The following is a 21,802-nucleotide window of genomic DNA, read 5'->3' on the forward strand; positions in this document are numbered from 1 at the left end:
GGAGCCCCACAGCTGCTTGCAGACAAAGCCGTTCCTTGGATCAGGTTGCCGGCTCCCCGCCTTCCTTTAAATCTCAGCGCTTTCCTATGTTCAGCTGATGTTGGGGTTTAAGCTTGACGCCTGCAATAAATCCTCCTCACCCTTGAATTACTTAGGCAGAGACCAGGAGCATCTGGGAAGGAGCCCATCACTTCAGGGTGTTTACAGATTCCTTTTTTTAAGATATGGCCAATATTTGAATAGCCAGGGGCCAGTTTATACAGCCACGGGCTCTTCAGGACCCCTCTCCCCTCTTCTCCTCTCCCTTGGCCAACATCCACACTTTAACTCTTGTCTTGCCTTAGATCCCGTTCAAGGCTGCCTTCCCTTGGATACCATTCAGGGCTGGGCGGAGGAGGTGATGCTCAAAGTGGTTAATTTGCTTTGTGGGGTTGAAAAGTCAGAATCATAGGTCCCTAGAATGTCAGCTGGAAGGGACTTTAGAACATAGAATGTTCAAATAAAGAACATCAGGTTTGGGCATGGATCTTGGGACATAAAATGTTGGAACATTAAACGTCAGAATCAGAAGCAACTTAAGACTGCAGAATGTTGCCGCAGAACAAGGGAAGAGGCCTTAAACATGGGATGTGAATGTTGTATTGTAGAATATCAAAGAACCTATGAAGGTAGACTCCTGGGAGACAGGATGATACAGTGGAGAGGATGCTAACTTCGGAGAAGGAGTTCAGATGCTGGGTTTATACTAGGTCTATGGTGTTAGCCTGTCTGAGCCTTAGTTTCCTCATTTGTAAATTGGTGATAATAGCACTTTCAATATCTACCAGACAGACTTGCTGAAATATGCTGGGGATAGAACAGACAGAGGGAGGAACACGGCTGTAAGAAAAGCAATTTGTAAGTCTTAACTGCTACGGAAGTGTGAGTTGTTAGTAATAATTGTAGCATTATAGCTCTGGAGCTGAAAGGGATCTCAGGGTTATTTAACCCTCCCATTTTACAGATGAGGAAAGCGAGGCCCAGCAAGGTTGATATGATCTGCCCAAAGGTGGGGTTTGAACCCACGTCCTCTGACTCAATCCAATGCCTTTCTCACTGCACCGAGCTACAGGAATGGCAGAATGTCAGTTAGGAGGGGCGTAAGAATGGAGTCTGTCTGAGCTGGGGGGACCCTGAGACTTCTTCCAATCCAAGCACCTGATTTTACTGGGGAGGAGACAGAGGCTCAGGAAAGGTGAAATTACTCAAGGTCAAAAGGCCAATTGTCGATTGCTACAATGCTAGGCGGGTTTGATCTTCCCAGCTATGGCCTCGCTGCTCAGTGGCTCCGACCACTGCAGGACTGCGCCTGCCTTTGCTAATAGGAGCCTGGAGAGGGGGAGGGCAGGAGAACCTCTGCAAAGATCGACAGAGCTAAGTCAAGTTGAAGCCCTCAAGGACCGGCGCTTTTGCCAGAATGACCTTGACCATAGCAGCTGTTGAAACAACTGGCCCATGTTCTTGAAGATCATATTATCTAGGGGTGGGGGCAGCCAGGGAAGGGGAAAGCGGGGGAAAGGAGATTACCTGGGGACCCAGACTGGCTGAAATGAGCTGGGGATGGAACAGATGGAGGGAGGAACAGCTGAGACTATCCGGGGCCTCCCCAATGCTGGAGCTTTCTTGCCTCCACCAGGGACCCTTTCTCTTTGTTTCTGATCTGGACCAGAAGCAGGTAGGAGAGAAGGGACCCTGTGCTGGGTGCAGGGGCTGGAGGGAGGAAAGGGAGCTGTCACTCTGGGAACGGGAGGTGAATAACCATTTGGCCTGGAGCAGCTCCAGATCTGGGCCATCTGGAGGATGGCGGGGCTCGAGGCAGACGGGAGCGGCTGGAGGAGACAGAGCAGAGAGATCTCTGATGTGGTGCTGCTCTGTCCGTTGCCTGCCCAGGACCACACAGTGCTCAGGAAAGAAAGCCCAGACTCCTCTGCCTCGCATCTGAAGCCCTCCAAAACGGGGTCCCAAGGTGCCCTTCCAGCCTTATGTAATAATAATAATAATTTACGTAACACTTTAAGGTTCATGGAGTGTTTTACCTGTATCGCCTCATTTGCTGCTCACAAAGCCCTGGGAGGTGCTGTGGTTATTCTGTTAACACCCGTTGACAGGCAGGTTATGTGGCTTGCTCAGGGCTGCCTAGCCAGGAGGATTCTGTGGCAGGATCTGAACTCAGGGCTTCCAGACTCTCAGCCCAGTGTTCACTCCCTAGGTGCCTCCTCTGCTACATTCCTCTCCCTACCCTCCGCTCCACTGAAGCTGCGTGGCTTGTTCTTCACACCGGCCGTGCTCTTTTCCACTTTCTGCTCCTTTGCTCATGCCGGTCCCCTGCCTGGAATGCCCTCCCTTCTTTCCCCTTTCTCTACATCCCAGAGGTCCTTCAAGGCTCGGCTGAGCCCTCCTTTTTCCACGAAGCCTTCCGAGGTCACTGCAGCTGACACTGATGTCTGTGACCATCCTTTGTCACAAGGCAGCGTGTGATCAAAGCTGTCTCTTGTCTTGTTCCCTTCCCTGGCTTTCATTGTTTCCCCAGGGAAGGCCTTGTCTCCTCACCTAGACAGGGAGGTCCCTAGGGCCAGGCCTTTCTGCACCTAGTACCTAGTGTGGCCTGGCCGAGGCCGGGCGGGGTGATCTAAGGTAGTGTGGTGTGGTAGAAAGCCTCTGAGCATGTGGGTCAGACCCAGACTACTATTACTACCTGTCTAACCTCGGGCAAGGCAGCCTTCCCCTCTGGTCCTCAGTTTCCTTCTCTGTAACATAAGGGAGTTGGACCAGATGTCCCTAAGACCTGCTGCTCTAAGTCTGTGACCCTGTGAACTCTTCTGTGGGGAGGCCAGAGGGCTCTGTGACTTCTCAGCCTGAAATTGGGTCTCTCCCAGAGGCAGCAACCTAATAATAATCATCACCAATTATATAGCTCGGGGTGGGAGGGGGCACTTAGCCTGGGATTCAGACTTCAGGGGATCTGTGAACTTGAAAAACATTCCATCTTTATATCAACAGAATTGGTTTCCTTTGTAATCTTATGTGTATTATTTTATGTGTTAAAAACATTGTTCTTTTTTTTTTTTTAAGGCAATTGGGGTTAAGTGACTTGCCCAGGGTCACACAGCTAGTAAGTGGCAAGTGTTTGGTCTGAGGCCGTATTTGAACTCAAGTCCTCCTGACTTCAGGGCTGGTGCTCTATCCACTGCGCCACCTAGCTGCCCCCTAAAAACATTGTTCTGAGAAGGGGTCCATAGGCTTCTAGACTGATGAGGGGGGCCCCCGATTTAGTGCCTTAAGGTTTATATCTGATCTCATTTGCTCCTCACATCAACTCTGTGATCATCCCCATTTTGCAGATGAGGAAACCAAGGCAGAAAGGGGTAAAATGACTTTCCCAGAATTGCCCAGCTAGTGTTCAAGGCAAACTGTGAGCCCGTGTCTTCCCGACTCCAGGTCTGACATTCTGTCCCCTATAAGCCATCTAGCTGGCCAGGCCAAAACTGGAAGTGACCTAGTCTCCCGAGGCCAGGGAAGGTCTTCCATTTCCAAGCGCATCCACAAGGCCCTGCTGGCCACAGACGATGATATCCAAGTACACAGCCTCACTGGTGAGGCTTGGGGGGAAGGGAGGCTACTACATGCCTGTCAGTCCATGACCACAAAGTCCTATCAGAGCAAAGCAAGCAATTCACACTGTCACTCTAAGAGGCTGAAGTTTCCAGATCACTACCCCAAGAGGCATTTCTTTTTTAAAAATGTATTAATTTCTTTTGGTTTTACGTCACCTAAATTTTCCTGTGAATCCCCTCTCTCTCCTCCATTCCAAACGAGACGGTATCTATAAAGTGCTTAGCACATAGTAGGCATTATATAAATTCTCATTTCCTCCCTCCCTCCTTCCTTCTAGCCTTTCCTTCTTTTCTTTTCTTCCTCCCTCCCTCCTTCCCTCCTTCTTTCTTTCCTCCCTTCCTTCTTTCCTCCCTTTCTTCATTCCTTCCTTCCTCTCTTATAACAAAGAAAAAAGAGAAAAAGAGAAAAATCAATAAAATCAATCAAAATATTGAAAAGTCAGGCAATATATGCAAAGTTTCAGGCCATGGACTTACTCCACCCCAACCCTGCAAACAAGGGGAGGGGAGGGGAAAGTGTCTTCTTGTGTTATTTCAGTTATGATGCTTGGGAATGAGCTTCCTGATTTCTGTTCCTACCTCTCCCAGCTTGAAGTCTCCTTTTCAGCCTCAGCTTCCCCCTTCCACCCTACTGAATGGACTTGGACTCCAGGCCCTGAGCCCACCTGGCTTCTGGTGTTCATTCTCCCCTGGATCCAGGCCCTCCTTCCCTAGGAAGGGTTTTCCTCTTAGACCCAGAGCAGCCAGCATGAGTCACGGCCCCTCCCCCTCCTCCTGCCCCCTCTGCTGTCCCACAGGATCCTTAAGATGGCCCGTCGCAGGTACATGGCAAGTGGCCACTTAGCTACTTAATTCTATTTGATGTTGGGCCGTTTGTGGTTTTTTTGGTAGGAGTGGAAGGAGCCCTGACTCTGGATCTAGATGACCTGAACTTGCATTCCGGATACTTATTACCTCTGTGAACTTGGGCAAATCACGCCTCAGCTTCCTCCTCTGTAAAATGAGAGGTTGGACTAGATATCCTCAGGGATCCCTTCCTGCTCTATACCTAGTGTCCTATTAGATGGTAAATATTGTTGAGTTCTTTCGCAGGGGTATGCTGCACCTTCTTTGAGAATATCTATTGTAATAGCTCTGGTTGGAATAGGGCCTGGCCTTGGGCAAAACTGTGAAACTGCCGATATTTGGACTGAATCTCCAGTAATCTCCTTGAGGTCAGAATCTATCTTTTGCCTCTTTTTGTATCCCCAGTGCTTAGCCCGGCACCTAGCACATATAGGCACTTGATAAATGTTTATTGATTGATTGATGAGTGAATCAGTGAAAAAGATGGAAAAACCCTAGCTTCTCAAAGCTAGGGTCTGGGTTTCATGCAGGAGGCTCACAATATTGCTTACACGTTTCAGATTTCTTATTTATTTGGGCTTTTTCATTTTATCTCCAAGGACGGAATCTTGGAAGGCTTTCTCCCTAACTAGAGAAGGCAATAGCTTTCAGAGTCATTCTCTTAGAATGGAGTTGATGATGCAGAGAGCTTCTTCTGAGGTAATGACTTTTTTCCCAGAAGGCTTACTCATAGGCCTGGGGAAGCTGAGGAGTGTGGGCAGAAATCATAGACTGAGCTCTCCCCAGGAACAGGTAGGTGGCATTTTTCTGTTCCTGGTGATTCAGCTCATGGGCCCTTTGCACAAATGCCTGGAATGTGATTGGACCCCATCTAAAGGTCAGCATGTGACAGTGGGATTAAGGGGTAGGAGGATGGAAAGGAGTTCCCCCAGCTCAGTTACTGGTTCTAAATAGAGCTAAAAAAATATACCCATAATTTTCCCAGAAGCCAACTCAGAGGAAAAAACAAACAAACCAAAACCGAAAACAAGGTGTGTGGGGATTTCCTGCCTTATACTTATCCTTTCCAAAATGAAACTGCAAATTAGAAAAAAAAATTTTTTGCTAGAGTTTTTAGATTACTATTGACTTCCAGAGACAGAAGGGATTGTAGCGATCATCTCAATCCAACCTCTTTATTTTTAGGTGAGGAAACTGAGGCCCAGAAAGGGGATAGGATCTGTCCAAAGTCATCCAGGTGATAAGCAGGAGAACTAGAACCTGAATCATAGATTAGAATTATAGATTATATTATGTAAGGTTATTAGATATTAGAATATTATTAGATTATTAGATAATATATTATTTAGATTAATTATAGATTAGAATAAGATCATAGATTTTGAGTTGGGACTGTGGAAACTATAGAGTCTCATCCCCTTTTTTCATAGATGGGGAAACTGAGGGCCAGAGAAGTTATGTGACTGGCCCAAAGAGTATCTGTGGCAAGATTTGAACTCAAGTCTTCATAACTCCATGTCTTTAAGTGTCTCCAAATCCAGTGTATTTAAAGAAACAAAATCTAAACAGAAACAGTCAACAAAAACAAATCTTTTCAATGAAAAGTAACCCTAAAAATAATACATTGGAACTCAGATCCAGAGCTGGAAGCAGCCTCAGAAGGTTATTTATTTTTAATTTAATTTTGCTCTGGGTGCTCAGGGGTGTGCTTCCTTTCTTAGAAATCTTAATTGACGCCATTTGTTTTTATAGCACATTCCTTTCTGAATATATTCCTCCCCACTGTACCAAAGACAAAAAAAAAAAAAGGTTCAGCAAAACCAACCAGTTTATCAGCCATGTATGATAGTATATACAGTGTTCCACACCCATAGTCCCCCACCTCTCCAGTAACGGAGGAATGTTGGTGTTTTCATCCATTCTCCAGGATCGAGGTTGGTTGGTTATAATAATGCTGTGCCCTGTACTCCTTCGGGTTCCAATCACCTGCTTCGTCCTCAGCCCTATGCCAAGTTATGTGTGGGATGGAGGAAAGGATGGGATGGAGCCTTGCATATCTAGTGGGTGGAAGGCTCATTACCATGCTCTAGTTCTGCTGCTTACTAGTTGTTTGATGTGGTAACTTAACTCTTCTGGACCTTGGGTTCATCCATTGTAAAAGAGAGGGCTCGATGAGATGGTCTCTAAGGTACCTCCCAGCTCTAAATCTATGATCTTAGAATTGATCTCATTTCCCAGGAGCCTCTACTCTCCAGTAAGGGAAATCATGGAGACCCAAATGCCTTAGATTCTCAAAGAAATGAAGAGCTAACGGTCGTCTCAGGCATGGGTGGTCAGCAGAGGGCTACTGCTGGGGGTGGAGGAGGGGAGCCGGGCAGATTGCTGCCAGAACGAATTCCGCAGCAGGAGCTGATAGCCGCTCGCCAACTGCTCGGGGCCCCATAGCAAAGGGAAAGAGGGCCCTTGTGGAGAAAACGTTTCAGCTCTAGGGAAGGCTTCACCTGGCAGCCAGGTGGGTGGGCTTTTGTTGGATTTAAATAAAATGGTGTTTTCATTTAAAAAGAAAAAGTCACGTTTGTCTTAGCTCTACCACCATCTTGTTGTGTGATCTTGGGTCAGTCAGTTCCTCTCTGTGTACCTCAGTTTCCTCCTCTGTAACTGGGAGGTAGGCTGGATCAGAGATCTCTCTCAGCCCTAACATTCCAAGGTATAACAGGCATCTTTATCCTGCTATAGAAAAGTCATGATAGAGACTGGGCTTAGTATTTCATCGATATAGGGAACTCCCAGACCAGGAAACTTTCTCTTATATCTTTTCAACTTTTAGTTCTATCTTGTATTTTTGTATCTTTCCTCTTGTATCTTTGCAACTTTTAGTCATGTGAGGTATGCTCTAGACTGGTCCAAGGTCACACAGCTAGTGTGTGTCAGAGATAGGATTTGAACCCAAGTCTTCCTAGCTTCCAGATAGCCCTCCACCCATCATGTCATACTGCCCCTGTGTGGTGCTGCCATTCAGTGGTATTGATTGTAACGTAGCAGACGTCATGGTCCTCTCTTGTCTCCTTAGCCCAGACGAGGTTCTCCTGGGCAACCTGGGAAGCCAGTGGTTTTCCTGATAATACTTTTGATGATGCTGATTCAGCACACACTCCTGGCCAGGGAAGCCTGCTGAGGAGACAGTGTGGTGTAGTGGGTAGAGAGCTAGACTTGGCATCAGGCTGTGTCACTATGGAGAAGTTGCCTAAACCTCTCCAGGCCTCAGTTTCCCCCCAATAAAAGGTAGGGGCTGGACAAGGTGGCTTTTCTGAGGTTCTTCCAGCCCAGCACTCCTGCCCCCAGAAGGGCTTGTTATCAGCTTAGAACTCTGACCTGCTCTCTTGCTGCTCCAGTGCGTATTGGAGGAAGATGTAGCCCCCGACATCAGGAGACCACGGCCCGTTCCAGTGACCTCTCCCAAGCCAGGAGGAGGTTTCCCTTCCTTGTCGTGTTGGGCCAGCCTCCTAACGCCTGAAGCCCAGCGGTTACGGTTCACAGTTGGGAGTGGGCCGTAAAGGTCATGCCACCGGATGGGGCAGCCCCCCAGGCTTAGGACTGTGGCATGCATGGACTCCCAGGGAGGGGCCTGGCCTGGTCAGCAGGTGACCCCTGGATAGGAGGTAGCTAGTCCTGGTCTCAGAGGCCTGAGAAGCAGGGCGGTGACTAGGGAGTGACTAGACTCCCAGACTTGGGGGTCAGGAAAAGGTTTCCAATCCCACTAATGACATCAAATGGAAAGGAAGGGACAGAAAGGGAATACGCATTTACAGAGTGCCTACTATGCTCCAGGTCTTTACAAATGTGTAATTCTGGGCAAATACCTTAATCTCTTTCAGCCTCAGTCACTTCCTCTTTAAAATGGGGATAATAATAGATCTGCCTAACTCATAGGGTCATTAGGAGGCTCAAATGACAGAATATGCTAGACTCAAAAGTCAGGAAGACCTGGGTTCAAATCCTGCCTCAGACACCTATTTAACTTGTGTCTGCCCCAGTTGCTTCCTCTTTAAAATGGGGATAATGGCACATCATCTGCCTAAATCACAGCGTTGTTGGGGAGCTCAAATGGCAGTATGTTAGTACTCAAGAGTCAAGAAGACCTGGGTTCAAATCCTGCCTCAGACACTTACTCACTGTGTGACCCTGGGCAAGTCATTTAACTTCTGGCTCAGTTTCCTCATCTATAAAATGAGGGGGTTGAACTTGATGGCCCCAAGGTGGTTTGAATGAATGAAAAAGCATTTATTAAATGTTTACTGTATGCCAAGCTGCTGGGATTACAAATTAAAAAGCAAAGACAGTCCCTGGCCTCAGGGAGCTTACATTTTAGTAGGGAGGACGGTAAACAGATTTTTAGCACTTTGGAGAGTTCCTGGATGGTGAGGGGGGCCCTAGCGAAGCCCGTCCACCATCAATGTTTGATCATGGCTCATTGTTCCAGAATTTGGGATGGGGGCCTGGGAAGAGGAAAGGCTATCCATAGAGGGGCTAGGCAGCTCTGGGGGCTCTCAGGGAGATGGCTGGAGATCAGCAGTGAGGATCCCAAGTTACAATCGGAGGCTCCTCTGTCAATGGCTGCTTTATTTTCTTTGAGCTGAGCCTTGGAGAGGCCGATCTGCAGGGAACTTGAGCAGAGACACCCTGGCAGGGGTGGGGGTGGGTGGGTGAAGGAACTCCCGAAACTCTACCTAGCTGGCTCCAGGACACCTGGCAGGCGCCTGGCTCGTGGTGTTTGGAGCCCAAGGCTGCATTTTCTGGTCCCTGGGGTTGGATTAAGGTGGCAGCAGCTGCTTGCCGGAGGGTCTGAGCACAAGCCTTCGCTGTTCCCCTCCTTGGCCCACCAGCCCGGGTCAGCCTGGTCCAGGCAGAAGCCAAGTTATGGGGGCAGGGGGAGCCTGCAGCACTTAGTCGCTGGCCCCGATCACTGGCGGTAGGTGCCCATGAACGTCTAGCTGAGCCGCCTGAGGGAGCAGAGGAAGGAAGGGCAAGAGAGAGCCCTGGATAAAAATAGCTGGAAGGGGAGAGACAGACCCGGCCAAGCCAATCCTAGACGGGCCTTTGGAGGGGTTTTTTGGAGACAGAGGGTTAGACCTGAGGTCAGGAAGACCTGGATTCAAGCCCCAGCTCTGACCCTTACTAGCTATGTGACTATGGACAGGCAAGTCACTGAACCACCCTGGGCCTCAGTTTCCTCATCTGTAAAATGAAGGGGTAGGACGAGATGGCTTCTAAGGCCCTTCCAGCCTTAAACCTCCCCTTCTAAATCTTCCTGGTGGTCTTTTCATTCAGTCAGGAAGCATTTATTAAGTGCCTACCATGGTGTAGGCCCTAGAGAGTCAAACAAAAACTGAAAGTCATTTGTGTCTTAGTGGCTTCTGGGAGCAACACGTGCACAGAAAAGAGAGAGAAAGCAAAACGCAGAGCAATTATGAGACATTTTAGACAACCAAGTCAAAGTTGTGCAAACAGTAAAGCACGGAGGGAAAACAGAGCCCAAACTCCAGGGTTCTTGTTCAGCCATGTCTGACCCTTCTTGACCCATTTGGGGTTTTCTTGGCAGAGATACCAGAGTGGCTTGTCATTTCCTTCTCTAGTTCATTTGACAGATGAGGAAATTGAGGCAAACAGAGATTAGTGACTTGCCCAAGGTCACACAGGTACTAAGTGTCTGAGGGTGGATTTGAACCCAGGTCTTCCTGACTCAAGCCTGACACTCTATCCACTGTGCCACCTTGCTGTGTAGACAGGTTTGGAGGAGGAGGTAGAGGCCATTAACATCAGAAAGGATCTGGAAAGATGTTCTGTGAACTGGGCCTCAAAGAAAACCAGGGATTCTAAGAGGCAGAAGTGAGAAAGGAGGGCATTCCAGGCATAGGGAATAGCTTATACAAAGACAAAGAGGCAGGAAATGGAGTTTCTCCTGATAATGCTGTGTGTGTGTGTATATGTGTGTGTGTGTGTGTGTGTGTGTGTGTGTGTATCTGGGTGTGTGTGTGTGTGTGTGTGTGTGTGTTTGTGTCTGTGTGTGTCTGTCTGTGTGTGTGTCTGTGTGTGTCTGTGTGTGTCTGTGTGTCTGTGTATGTATGTCTGTGTGTCTGTGTGTGTGTGTATCTGTGTGTGTCTGTGTGTGTCTGTGTGTGTGTATATCTGTGTGTGTGTCTGTGTGTGTGTGTGTGAGTGTGTATGTGTGTGTGTTCTTAGACTTCAGCCTGTCCTGAAGCTCCCTTCTGTTGATTTCTGGCCCATTGGGGTGAGTTGGGCACTCACTATTGACTGGGGTCACCACTGGCTTGGACCAAGCTCTCTCTGGATTTGCTGGACAGTGGCTGCTGTGGTGCCCTGGCCTGTCCCTTCCCTTGGGCCTTCAGCCAGGGCACATCTCATTTCTTTGTTGTATGCCTTAGGTTTCTGGATCTGAAAGAAGCCGTTAGAAGAACAGGTTCCCTTGACTCAGCTAGCCAGCCTGGAGCACACTTTTGATGTTTGCTGTCTGCCCTCCAACCCCTGGGCCTTGGCTGAGCAAGGGAAGGCATGCCAGGCCAAGTGCCTGAGAAGCAGCTTAATGCTGGGGATCTGGGTTGGATTATGTGTGTCTCAGTTGCTGACCACACCCTCATCCCATAGACTCCCTGAGGTTGGCGATGCTGTTTTCTACCTGCTATAAATTAGATCAAGTCTAGTACATCTTTTACGCAGTAACCTTTCCCATCCTTAAAGACAGAAATTCTGTCTTGTTTAAGAACTAAGGTCATGAGTTGTGATAGGTGAGTGGGTGAAGGGAGGGAGATGATTTGGAACTGAAAAGAAAATAACTTTTTTTTTAAGAACACTGGTTTTGGAGGCAAGGGAGGTCTGGGTTCAAATCCCACATCTGGCAGGACAGAATCTCAGAGTCAGAAGAGATTCCAGAGGCTATATATATAATCCAAACCATGCCTGAAATTCCACCATTACCAACCCATTCCTTTGGATTATTTTGTGTTGAGATATGACTTTTCCTCTGAAAAAATACATATCCCAAAAAACAGTCATTAATTAAACCTTTACCAACCACTACTACTTAGCAAGAAATTGCTCTCTCCTTGTGGACACCCCTCTCCCTCTTCCAGGCCCTTTACTACCTTGGCAAACATGTGAGAGGCTTTAAATCCATGTGCTACCAGAAGCATCTGGAAGGGCTCACTGTCTGCCTCCTCCACCCCTTTCTGTTCTCCCTCCCTTCCTACCTTAGCCTTCTCTGCCTTTCCCTCTCTCCTTCAGTCCCTCCCTCTAGCAGCCTGGCTTCCACCCTTCCTCCACCTCTGTCTCTATCCCTCTGCCCTGCCTTGCCCTCTCTTGTGATCTGGTATTCTCTTCTCCAGGACGTCCTCACCCACATGGCATATCGTGGACTTCTGGATTGTTTCCTCCTGAATTGCTTCTCCTCTGTGGTTGGGTTGTCCCCTTTGGGCAGCTTTTCCTCTCCCGTGTCAGTCCAGTTGCTTCAGCCATTCCTGTGTCCCATACCCCTGTTGCCCTCTCCTGTGGGATTCAGACTGAGGGTCTTGCTGATGCCCACCCCTCCTCCCCAACCTTGGGACCCCTCCTGGTGGCCACTGCCCTCCCCTTCTAGTTCTTTAATATAGTCTCTGATCAGTTAACCCTGAAATGGAAAAAGGGCCAGCCTGAGTGAGAGACAAGAAAGCCTTGGGTTCTAGTTCAGCCCCTTCCATTAGCTCCTTCCGTGAGCTTGGGTTAGTCTCTTTTCTCTCTCAGCTTTTGCTTCCTCTTTTAAAATGAGCAGTTCGAACTTGACCACTCAGGGTCTTCCTAACTCTGAACATTCCTTGTTTAAGGGCTGAGGAATCAGAAGGGTTAAGTCTCTCCCTCTCTCCCTCCCTTTCCCCCTCCCCCAATTCTCCTCCCTCTTCTCCACAAGGCCCAGCAGCCAGTCAGTGGGTCTGTGTGGGCATAGGAAGGACGAAGGAGTCCCAGCTCCCAGCTCTGCTTTGCTCCCAGTTCATGGAACTCGAGGGAGGTAAGACCCAGGCTGAAGGCTCTGAGGACGGGTGGGGAGAAAAAGAGGAGTTTAACAGATCCCCTCCTTGCCTTCCCCTGGTAGGAGGTAGGCTTTGTGAGCTGGCTTGGGAGCCGGAGGCTTCCTGATCTCAGTCTGATTGCTAACAGGCTCTCAGAGAAACATGCTTTTTCCAAATGAATTAACAGCCTCAAGATGTCCTTGACCGAAGCTCAGGCTCCCTTTGCCCTGGATTCCAGATGCCAGGTGGGGCACAGGAAGCCCTGCTGCCCCTGGCCCAGCAGATCCAGCCCTTTCCTGGACAGGAGATGGTTACCTGGACCAGCTGGGGGTCACAGTGTGTGTGTAGAAGGCTGGAGGAGGGGGTCCTGACTATAGAGGAAAAAAGCAGGCGATAGTAAAAGCTTAGAACTCATTACTTTCCAAGAAAACAAAGTTTGCTCCCAAAGGCTTTGGAATGAGATCCCGGGTATCCCTTCAGTAAGAGCCCTGGATTTGGGACCGTAGAATCATGGAATCAAATACAGGACCTCAGAGGCCATCCAGGCCAAGCCTCTTATTTTACAGATGAGGAAACTGAGGCCCAGGGAGGTTTAGTGACTTGCCCAAGGTCTCCCAGTTAGTAGTATCTGGGTAGAAGTCCGCTGACTATTGATTTTCCCACTTTACTTGAAAGTAGCTATCTTTGATGGGTGGGAAAATGTCTTCACTGAATCAATAGGAACCACCTACAAAGAAAGCCTGCTCTCATTCACCCTGAGGAGCTGAGCGGAGAACCAGGAAGAGATACTGACAGTCTGGTTGCCATCTAGAGCCGACCTGGAAAGATGCGGCAGCCCAGGGCAGCCGGGGAAAGGAGAAAGGGGGCAGGCTGGCCTGAGGCCCTTGGCCCTGTGGCCTCTCAGAGCAGAAGACTCAGGCCGAAGCCACTAGTATGCCCGCCTCCTCAGGGATGGAGGGGGGCGTCGAGAAAAACAATCGCTGCGCTCTTAAACAGCCTCTGCTGCTGTCCTCTATCACCCAAAGTCTCTTTCTGGTTGCCTGAATTTTGTCTCAGTCCCAGAGGCCAGGGCTTAACTAGAAATTGGTGTTTGTGTTAATGAAGAGAGAGGCCGCCCTCTGCCTAAATGTTAGGAATTTTCCAAACTGGGGGCTCCGGGTGGTTGTGTTTGGATTTCTAACTTCTTGTCTTGTAGATACTTCCTAAAGCGGCAGAGGAGGGAAGCACGGGGCTCTCAGGAGCCACTGAATTGCTCCTTGGCTTAAAACAAATTAATTATTACCGCGGGGTTCCATATGATTGCGGCGCTAGAGCTGAAAGGCACCTCAGAGGCCACACGGTCCGACACCTCCTGGCACCATCTAGTCTAACACATCCCCTCTTTTTTCTTTCTCTTTTCTCTTTTTTTGAGGGGAGGCAATAGGGGTTAAGTGACTTGCCCAGGGTCACACAGCTAGTAAGTGTCTGAGGCTGACTTTGAACCTGGAACCCGAAGACCTGGGCTTGATTTCCATCTCTGCCACTTGCTCCTCATGCTGTTGGGGGAATCACTTAATTTCTCTGGGCCTGAGGATGTTGGACGAGATAGCCCCTAAGGTCTATGATCCTATGATGAGATGGCCTTCAAGGCCCCTTCTGGCACAAAGTGAACCCCATCACCCCCTGGTCTTCCTGACCTCAAGTCCAGTGCCCTCCCCCCAGTCTGCCCTGCTGCCTTAAACAAAACACTGACCGGGAAGTTTCTTCCAACAAAGAAGCTCTTCGCGTGCCTGTGTCCCAGTCGATTATTTAACAGGCCTACTGTGTGCCAGGCAAAATTGAACGGCCCTTTAAGAGCTTATGTTCTAGAGCGAAAGATGACACGTACCTAAATGAGAGTCCTTGAAAGACGTGAGTAAGAACGGCCGTAATCTGGTCAGTAATCCTCTGAGCAGCCATGTCAGAGAACCAGGACTCCAACCCAGATCCTCATCCCCCCTGCCTCTGTGTCCTCATTTGTAGAATGAGAAGGCTGCACGTAGGTGGTATTTTAGGATCTCCCCCCTTAGCTCTGACGTTTGATGATTCCTGGGGACAGGCCCAAGCCTCCATCCCCACAGACGCAGTCCATCAAGTCCTTCTGTCACTGTCTACTCTCTTGTCCTAATGACGCCCGTATCTCTCTTACCGTCCAGGCTCTCCTCTGCACAAGCAGGCGTCTGGACCCACGGCAGCCACCGCCACCCCTGCAGAGAAGCCGTGCCCCAAGGTGGCAGAAGTCGGCGATGACTTCCTCGGGGACTTCGTGGTGGGCGAGCGGGTCTGGGTGAACGGGGTGAAGCCCGGAGTCGTCCAGTATCTGGGAGAGACGCAGTTCGCACCGGGCCAGTGGGCTGGCGTGGTCCTGGATGACCCCGTGGGCAAGAATGATGGCTCCGTGGGTGGCGTCCGCTACTTTGAGTGCCAGCCGCTGCAGGGCATCTTCACCCGACCCTCCAAACTGACGCGGCAGCCGACCACGGAGGGCTCGGGCAGCGACGCTCACTCTGTGGAGTCACTGACCGCCCAGAATCTGTCCCTGCATTCTGGCACGGCTACACCCCCTCTGTCCACCCGGGTCATCCCCCTGCGGGAGAGCGTCCTCAACAGCTCCATGAAGACAGGCAACGAGTCTGGCTCCAACCTCTCAGACAGTGGCTCCGTCAAGAAGGGGGACAAGGATCTGCGGCTTGGAGATCGAGTCCTGGTGAGTGAGTGACGGCACTGCCCAGCCCCTTTGTGTATGTGTGTGTGTGTGTGTGTGTGTGTGTGTGTGTGTGTGTGCCCATGCACACATGTGTACATTTACATACTGACTGCCACTTCAATCACTCAACATTTATTAAGCACCCACTATATACGACATTTATTTAGCACCTAACTGTGTGCCAGAGCACTGTGCTAAGTAGTGGGGGTACAAAAAGAGGCAAAAGACAGTCCCTGTCCTCAAGGAGCTTGCAGTCTGACAGAAGAGTTTATTCCCTGTGTGACCTTTGGCTAATTCTCTAGATGCCTCTGGGCCTCCATTTCCTAACGTGTAAAATCAGGGGGTTGTCTCTGATGACCTCGGATGTCCCTTTCTGGCTCTACATTTCTGATCTCAGGGAACTTCTTTTGGCATTATTTTCCTCGTCAGTAAAAGAGGGGGTTGGATGAGGTGAATTCTAAGGACTCTTTTGGTTTTCTCTATGATTCTAAAGTTTCAAGACTGCTGTGCTTTATTTCAGTTCAATTCAATTCAGTAACTTTTTTAAAGCTTCCACGGAAAGGCATCATGGAACTGTCTATAGAATGGATCTTGACATCAGGGGTCTTGGCTTCAAATCCTGCCTCAGACCCGTACTGGGTGGGCCAGTCACTTACCCTCTCAGCGTCCCAGGGGATGCTCTGAGAAGATGAGTTGCAGGCCAGTGAGTGAGCTGCAGGTCATTCTGGTGACAAGTCATGACATCAGAGCCTTCCCTATGCTGATGAAATCCCAGGTGACAGCCAGGGGCAAACACTGTCACTGTGTACCGTGCTGGGCTCCGGGGATCGAAGGCCCCAAAGAAACTAAACTGCCCTCTCTGAGCTGACATTCATCTGGGGTCGGGGGGGCCATGGTGTGTGTTCAGTTCTGGCTGCTGTAGTGTAAGAACCTTGGTGAGCCGGAGGGGGGTTAGAGCCAGGATGGGGAAGGGCCTGGGAGGAAGGAAATGGAGATATTTAGCCTGGAGAAGACTGAAGGGAGATCTGAGAGCTGGGTTCGAGGAGCTGAAGGTCTGCTATGCCCAGGAGGGTCTAGATGTGGTCTGCTTGGCCCCCAGAGGTCCAAGCCGGGAGTCAAGGCAGGAAGTGGCAAAGAGAGAAATTGAGGCTTGGTGACAGGAAGAGCTTCCCAGCCTAACGATGTAGTTGCTGTTCTGTCATTTCAGTTGTGTCCGACTCTTCATGACCCATTTGGGGTTTTCTTGGCCAAAATACTGGAATGGTTTGTCATTTCCTTCTCCAGCTCATTTTACAGATGAGGAAACTGAGGCAAGCAGGGTGAAGTAACTTATCCAGGGTCACACAGCTAGTACGTGCCTGAGGCTGGATTTGAACTCAGGAAGATGAGTCCTCCCTACTCCAGGCCTGGTACTCTGTGCACTGTGGTGCCCCTTAGCTGCTCCAAACCTACCAATTAGAGCTGTCCCAAAGTGGAAGAGGCTGCCTCTGGAGGGGCTGAGCTCCCTGTCCTTGAAAGTCTTCAATCAGAAGCTGAATGACCACTTGTCAAATAGGGCATGGCTTAGATTTGGTGACTGCTAAAGTTCCTTCCATCTCACAAATACCTTGGTTTTCTGTTCTCTACACACAGAAGAGTCTACGCCGTGTGTATCCAAATGCAGTGATGCACGGTAATTTTCAGAGGGAGAGAGCCTTTGTAACAGGGGAGACCAGGGGACGCTTCTTGGAGGAGGTGGCCCCTGAGTCATGCTTCAAAAAGAGACTAGTCTAAGAGGGGGAGGAGAAGAAAGAGTACTGTCGTCATAGGGTAGGTCTTCCTAAGGTTTTAGCTTTGCCTGGCCAGGGCAGCTGCTCTTGCCCCTAGAGAGGTGTTCGCTCTGGGCTAAGCATGTGGGTGAGGTTGACTCCTGGCTGAAAAAGCAGACAGATCAGCTGAGCAAGCTCGGTACGGTGGGAAGGGCACTTACTCTAGAGTCAGAGGAGCTGGGTATGTGAACTGTACCTTTAATGCCTAATACCTACTTGTGTGATCTTAGAAGAGGCACTGAGACTCTTTGGGTCTCAGTTTCCACATCTGTAAAGTGGAGGGCTTCACCAGTGTGTCACTCAAGGTCCCCATCACCTGATCCAATGAGTGATGAGAGCCCAGCACTCCATGGAGGCTGTAGGGAAACGACCAGTGAGCTCACCTATTGGAGCTTCCTCTGCGTCTGAGAAAGGCAAGGACTTAGCCAGGACTTGCCTTCCCTAGCAAGGGCTTCCCAACCTCATCTCCTGCCAGCCTGGCTCAAATACCTGGAATTCCACCTTTAGAGACTCACTTGTTGGGGTCTGGAAAGCATTTTGGCTTCTGAGAGGCCACATCCCTCTGGGCTTTTACTTAACTTTGAGCAAATTCCTCCACCCCTTTGTGCCTCAGTTTCCTCCTCTGTAAAGTGATGAGTTTTGGACCATGATCTAGAACATGAAGGGTCCTCAGAGGATACTTACCAGCTGTGTGACCTTGGGCAAGTCATTTAACCTCTGTCTGCCTTAGTTTCTTCATTTGTAAAATGAGGCTAATAATGACACCTACCTCCCAGACTTGTTGTGAGCATAAAATGAGATCACATGTGCAAAATGCCTTGCGGATGTCAAGGTTATATATAAGTACATGCTGTCATCATCATCGTCATTATTTTGTCCAGCCTCGTTTTAGAGAAGAGGAAGGGGCGGGGGCGGGGGGAGGGCAGACAACGGTTTGGTGATTTGTGTGGGGCCGTATGGGGAGAACCGAGGCAGGTTGGGGGTTGGATAGATGGACCGTTGGGGGGGGTGGCAGAGTGGTGCAGTGGATAGAACACTGGGCTATAGCCCAGACCTACACTGAACATAGGAAGTGGAACGGTACTAGCCAGTACTAATGTTTAGCATCAGATCTACTATGTTGTGAGGGGGCTACCTGGTGTCAGGAGTACCTGAATTCAAATCTGGCCTCAGATCCGTCCTAGCTGTGTGACCCTGGACAAGTCATTTCACCCTGTTTACCTCAGTTTCCTCATCTGTCAAATGAGCTGGGGAAGAAAATGCAAACCACTCCAGTATCTTTGCCAAGAAAACCTCAGATGGAGTCACAGAGAATCAGACACGTCTGAAACAACTGAACAACAACAAAAAATAGAATATCCAGCAGCAGGGAAACTAGTTCAATCCCCTTTTTCTTTTTTTTTCTTTCTTTTGGCTAGGCAATGGGGTTAAGTGACTTGCCCAGGATCACACAGCCAGTGAGTGTTATGCGTCTGAGACTGGATTTGAACTCAGGTCCTCCTGACTCCAGGGCCGGTGCTCTATCCACTGCACCACTTAGCTACCCCCTCAGCTACAGATGAAGACAAGGTTAACTTCAAAGCAGGCCTGGGTTAGACTAGATGACCATGGTCGTCCCTTCTGGGTCTAAATCTAAGATCTTGGGATTAGAGTTCATTAGGAATACTTTCTCGGGTACCATCTTGACCATGACAGCCCTCAGAGACTGAGGCTTAGAGAGAAATGGGCCATGGGAATGGAGAAGAGAGGGGAGGGCTTTACGGGAAGGGGGAAGGACTCCAAAGGCCAACTTCATGGATTTCCAGGCTTTTCTGAGGAACCGGCCGCAGGGGCTGCTGTATCTCAGACGAAGCAGTGTCTCTCCAGGATTCTGTGTGGTGTTGACAGCTGGTGCCCGCGTGCCCTGGAATGATCATATTGAGAAGCCACTTGGCTCAGGATTCGGTTTCTCCAGCTGTAAACAAGGCCCAGACTAAACACCAGGAAACTTTAAACTGCTTCTGAAATATACCAGATCCAGTGGGGGACTTGGGCAGTGGTGGCTGGTGGGGAGCTGGGGAATGAATTAGCCCTTTCCCCAAGAGGCTGAGGCCCTCCTCCCTCACAGACCAGAGAAGCAGCTGTCCAAGGACTTTTTTCCCTGCTGGTCCCCCTAACTTTCTCCCTCATGCAGCTGATGCCCATCTAACTAGCCTTCATCAGGTGCATGCAGGAGGCCCAGTACTGTGCAAAATGCCCTGAAATGATGGGGACAAGATCCCTGCCTTAAAGGGATCAATAGTCTTGTTGAAAGGCAATGTGCACCTCACAGGGTTGTTGTGAGTAACAAGGATAAGATAGCATTGCGGGGAGAGGGGCTTTGCAATCATTCAACAAGCCACAAGCATTTATTAAGTGCCTACTGTATTCCTGGCACTATGTTGGAGCTCATAACTCAAGGAATGACACAGGCCCTTCTCTGAAAGAGCTTCAATTCTATTAGAAAAGACTGTCTAGGCATGTCTACACAAAATAAAGACAAGGTGATTTGGGACGTCATCGTTATCATTGGTAGGAGTAGATAGAGATGCCTAGGGTGTTACAGCGATCTTGACTCTCCAGTTAGCAGCGCCTCCCCTGACTGGTGCAGCCTCTGCTAGAAGACCTCCCTCCAAGGACCTCTGTAGGAGCCTTGGATAGGAAGCGTTTCCTGATGTCAGCCCTAAAGCAGCCTCTTTCTAGCTTCCACCTATGGCGGCTGGCTCTGACTTCTGGGGGCCAAGCAGAATGCCTCCAAGCCCTTCAGCTACTCCAGAATTATTCTCTCTTCCAGGCCAGATAGGCCCTGGTCCTTCAGCTGACCCTCCCATGGTTCAGACCTTCCCCATCCTGGTCGCCCCTCTCCGGACATTCTCCACCTTATATGATAACCTTTGTAAACCAGGTGCCCCAAACTGAACACCACATTCCAGCTAAGGTCTAACAAGGGCGTAGGACAGTGGGCTGTCAGCTCCCTCTTATGCCTGGAGGCTCTGCCCCTCTTAATGCAGCCCTAGATCACCTTGGCTTTTTGGGCCCTCCTGCTGACCCATAAGGAGTTTGCAGTCCCACTAAGATCCCCAGATCTGTCTCAGAGCAATTGCTGTCTACCCGCGCCTCCCCCATCTTATGGTTATATAGCTGATTTTTCTGTGCTCATGTTCAAGATTCCTCATTAGTCCCTGCTGGATTTTGTTTCACACTAAGCCCAATGCTCCAGCCCGTTGGCACCCTCTTGGATCCCAACTCTTTCATCTACTGGATTGTTTCTCCCTCGCAGTTCGGAGACACTTGCAAATTTGAGGAGCAAACTGAGCCTTAGAGGGGTTAAGTGCCTTTCCTAAGGTCATACAAGTTGTAAAAGCCAGAGTCAGGATTTGAATCCAGAGTCAGCTCTCTTTTCACTGTGCCTTGTTTCCTTCCCCCCCGGTATAACTTTTAAGGAGAAGAAGACCTAAGATCTGGGCCACAGGAAGAGACAGAAGAGAAAGGGAAGTGTATCTGGAGTCAGAGGACCCAGGTTCAAATCCTGGCTCTACATGTACTAATTGTGTGACCTTGCCAAGTCACTTCATCTTCTCTCCCTGTTATCTTTCTCTTTCTCTCCCCCATTTTCTGACTTTTTCTTTCTCTCTCCTTTCTTACTTTCTTTTTCTCCTATTTTTCTGACTTTCTTTTTCTCCTGTTTTCTAACTTTCTCTTTCCTTTTCTTTCTAACTTTCTCTTTCTCTTTTCTTTCTCTCTCCTACTTTCTGACTTTCTCTTTCTCTCCCTTTCTGACTTTCTTTTTCCCTTTTCTTTCTCTTTCTCTTTTCTGACTTTCTCTTTCTCCTTTCTTACTTTCTTTTTTCTCTCCTCTTTTCTCACTTTCTCTTTCTCTCCCTTTCTTTCTCTTTCTTTCCCCTGCCTGCTTTCTCTTTCTACTTCCCTTCCATCTCTTTCTTTCTTCCCTTTCAGTCTCTTTTTCTCCTCCTCCTCTCCTTCCTTTTTTCCTCTTTTCCTCTCTTTCTTGCCCTTCCTAACTTAACTCCAGATTTCCTGTGGCAGTCATGACTTAGAGTCCGGTTTCTTTTACAGAACTGCTTCCCCATTTCTTGCATCCCTAATCCCCTCCTTTTTATGTTCTCTAAAGATGACCAGGGTATTGGGCAGGCCTTTCGGAGTATGTACCTTTCACCTCTGTGGGCCTCAGTTTCCTCCTCTCTACAATGAGGAGACAGAATCAAAGATTCCAAACTAGGGTAGACCTTGGAGACCTTTCAGTCCAACTCCCTCATTTAATAGTTGAAGAAACTGAGTCTCGGGGAGTTAGGTGCTCAGTCACACAAGTAATAAGAGTCATCTTTGAGGGGTGCAAGCTGGGCCCCCCAGATATCTCCCCCACCACCTGGCACAGTGCCTGAAACCTCCCTATCTATAGAGCTAGTTACTGAACATCAGAGCTGGGAGAGACTTTAGGGAGCAGTCAGCCAAACCCTTCATTTGACAGAGGAAGAAAATGAGAGGGGAAGCCACATGCCTGGGGCCCAAGGGTTTTTTGGTGACAGAACCAGGGCAAGAGCCCAGATCACCACACCTTGTTGGTTTCTGCAGTTTTTGATGTATCTTGAGTGTCTAAGAGCCTCTGGTTGCTGCATAAAGACCTCTAGGGAGAAGACACCTCGATCAATTACTTTAGCCAGGGTATGAACAAGG

General features: G+C 49.2%; 1 protein-coding gene across 4 annotated transcripts in view; it reads left to right on the plus strand.

Moving 5' to 3' along the window:
• Positions 1-21,802, plus strand: part of CLIP2 (CAP-Gly domain containing linker protein 2) — a 128,628-nt gene that overhangs the window by 38,663 nt on the left and 68,163 nt on the right. For all 4 annotated transcript variants that reach the window (XM_078154718.1, XM_021005655.2, XM_021005656.2 and 1 more), the window contains exon 3: positions 14,731-15,281. In XM_078154718.1, coding sequence (XP_078010844.1) covers positions 14,731-15,281 — 551 coding nt within the window. The remainder of the gene's footprint in view (positions 1-14,730; positions 15,282-21,802) is intronic.

This window comes from Phascolarctos cinereus, unplaced genomic scaffold, assembly GCF_003287225.1.
Source record: "Phascolarctos cinereus isolate Bilbo 61053 unplaced genomic scaffold, phaCin_HiC Scaffold_5;HRSCAF=322, whole genome shotgun sequence".
Classification (NCBI taxonomy): domain Eukaryota; kingdom Metazoa; phylum Chordata; class Mammalia; order Diprotodontia; family Phascolarctidae; genus Phascolarctos; species Phascolarctos cinereus.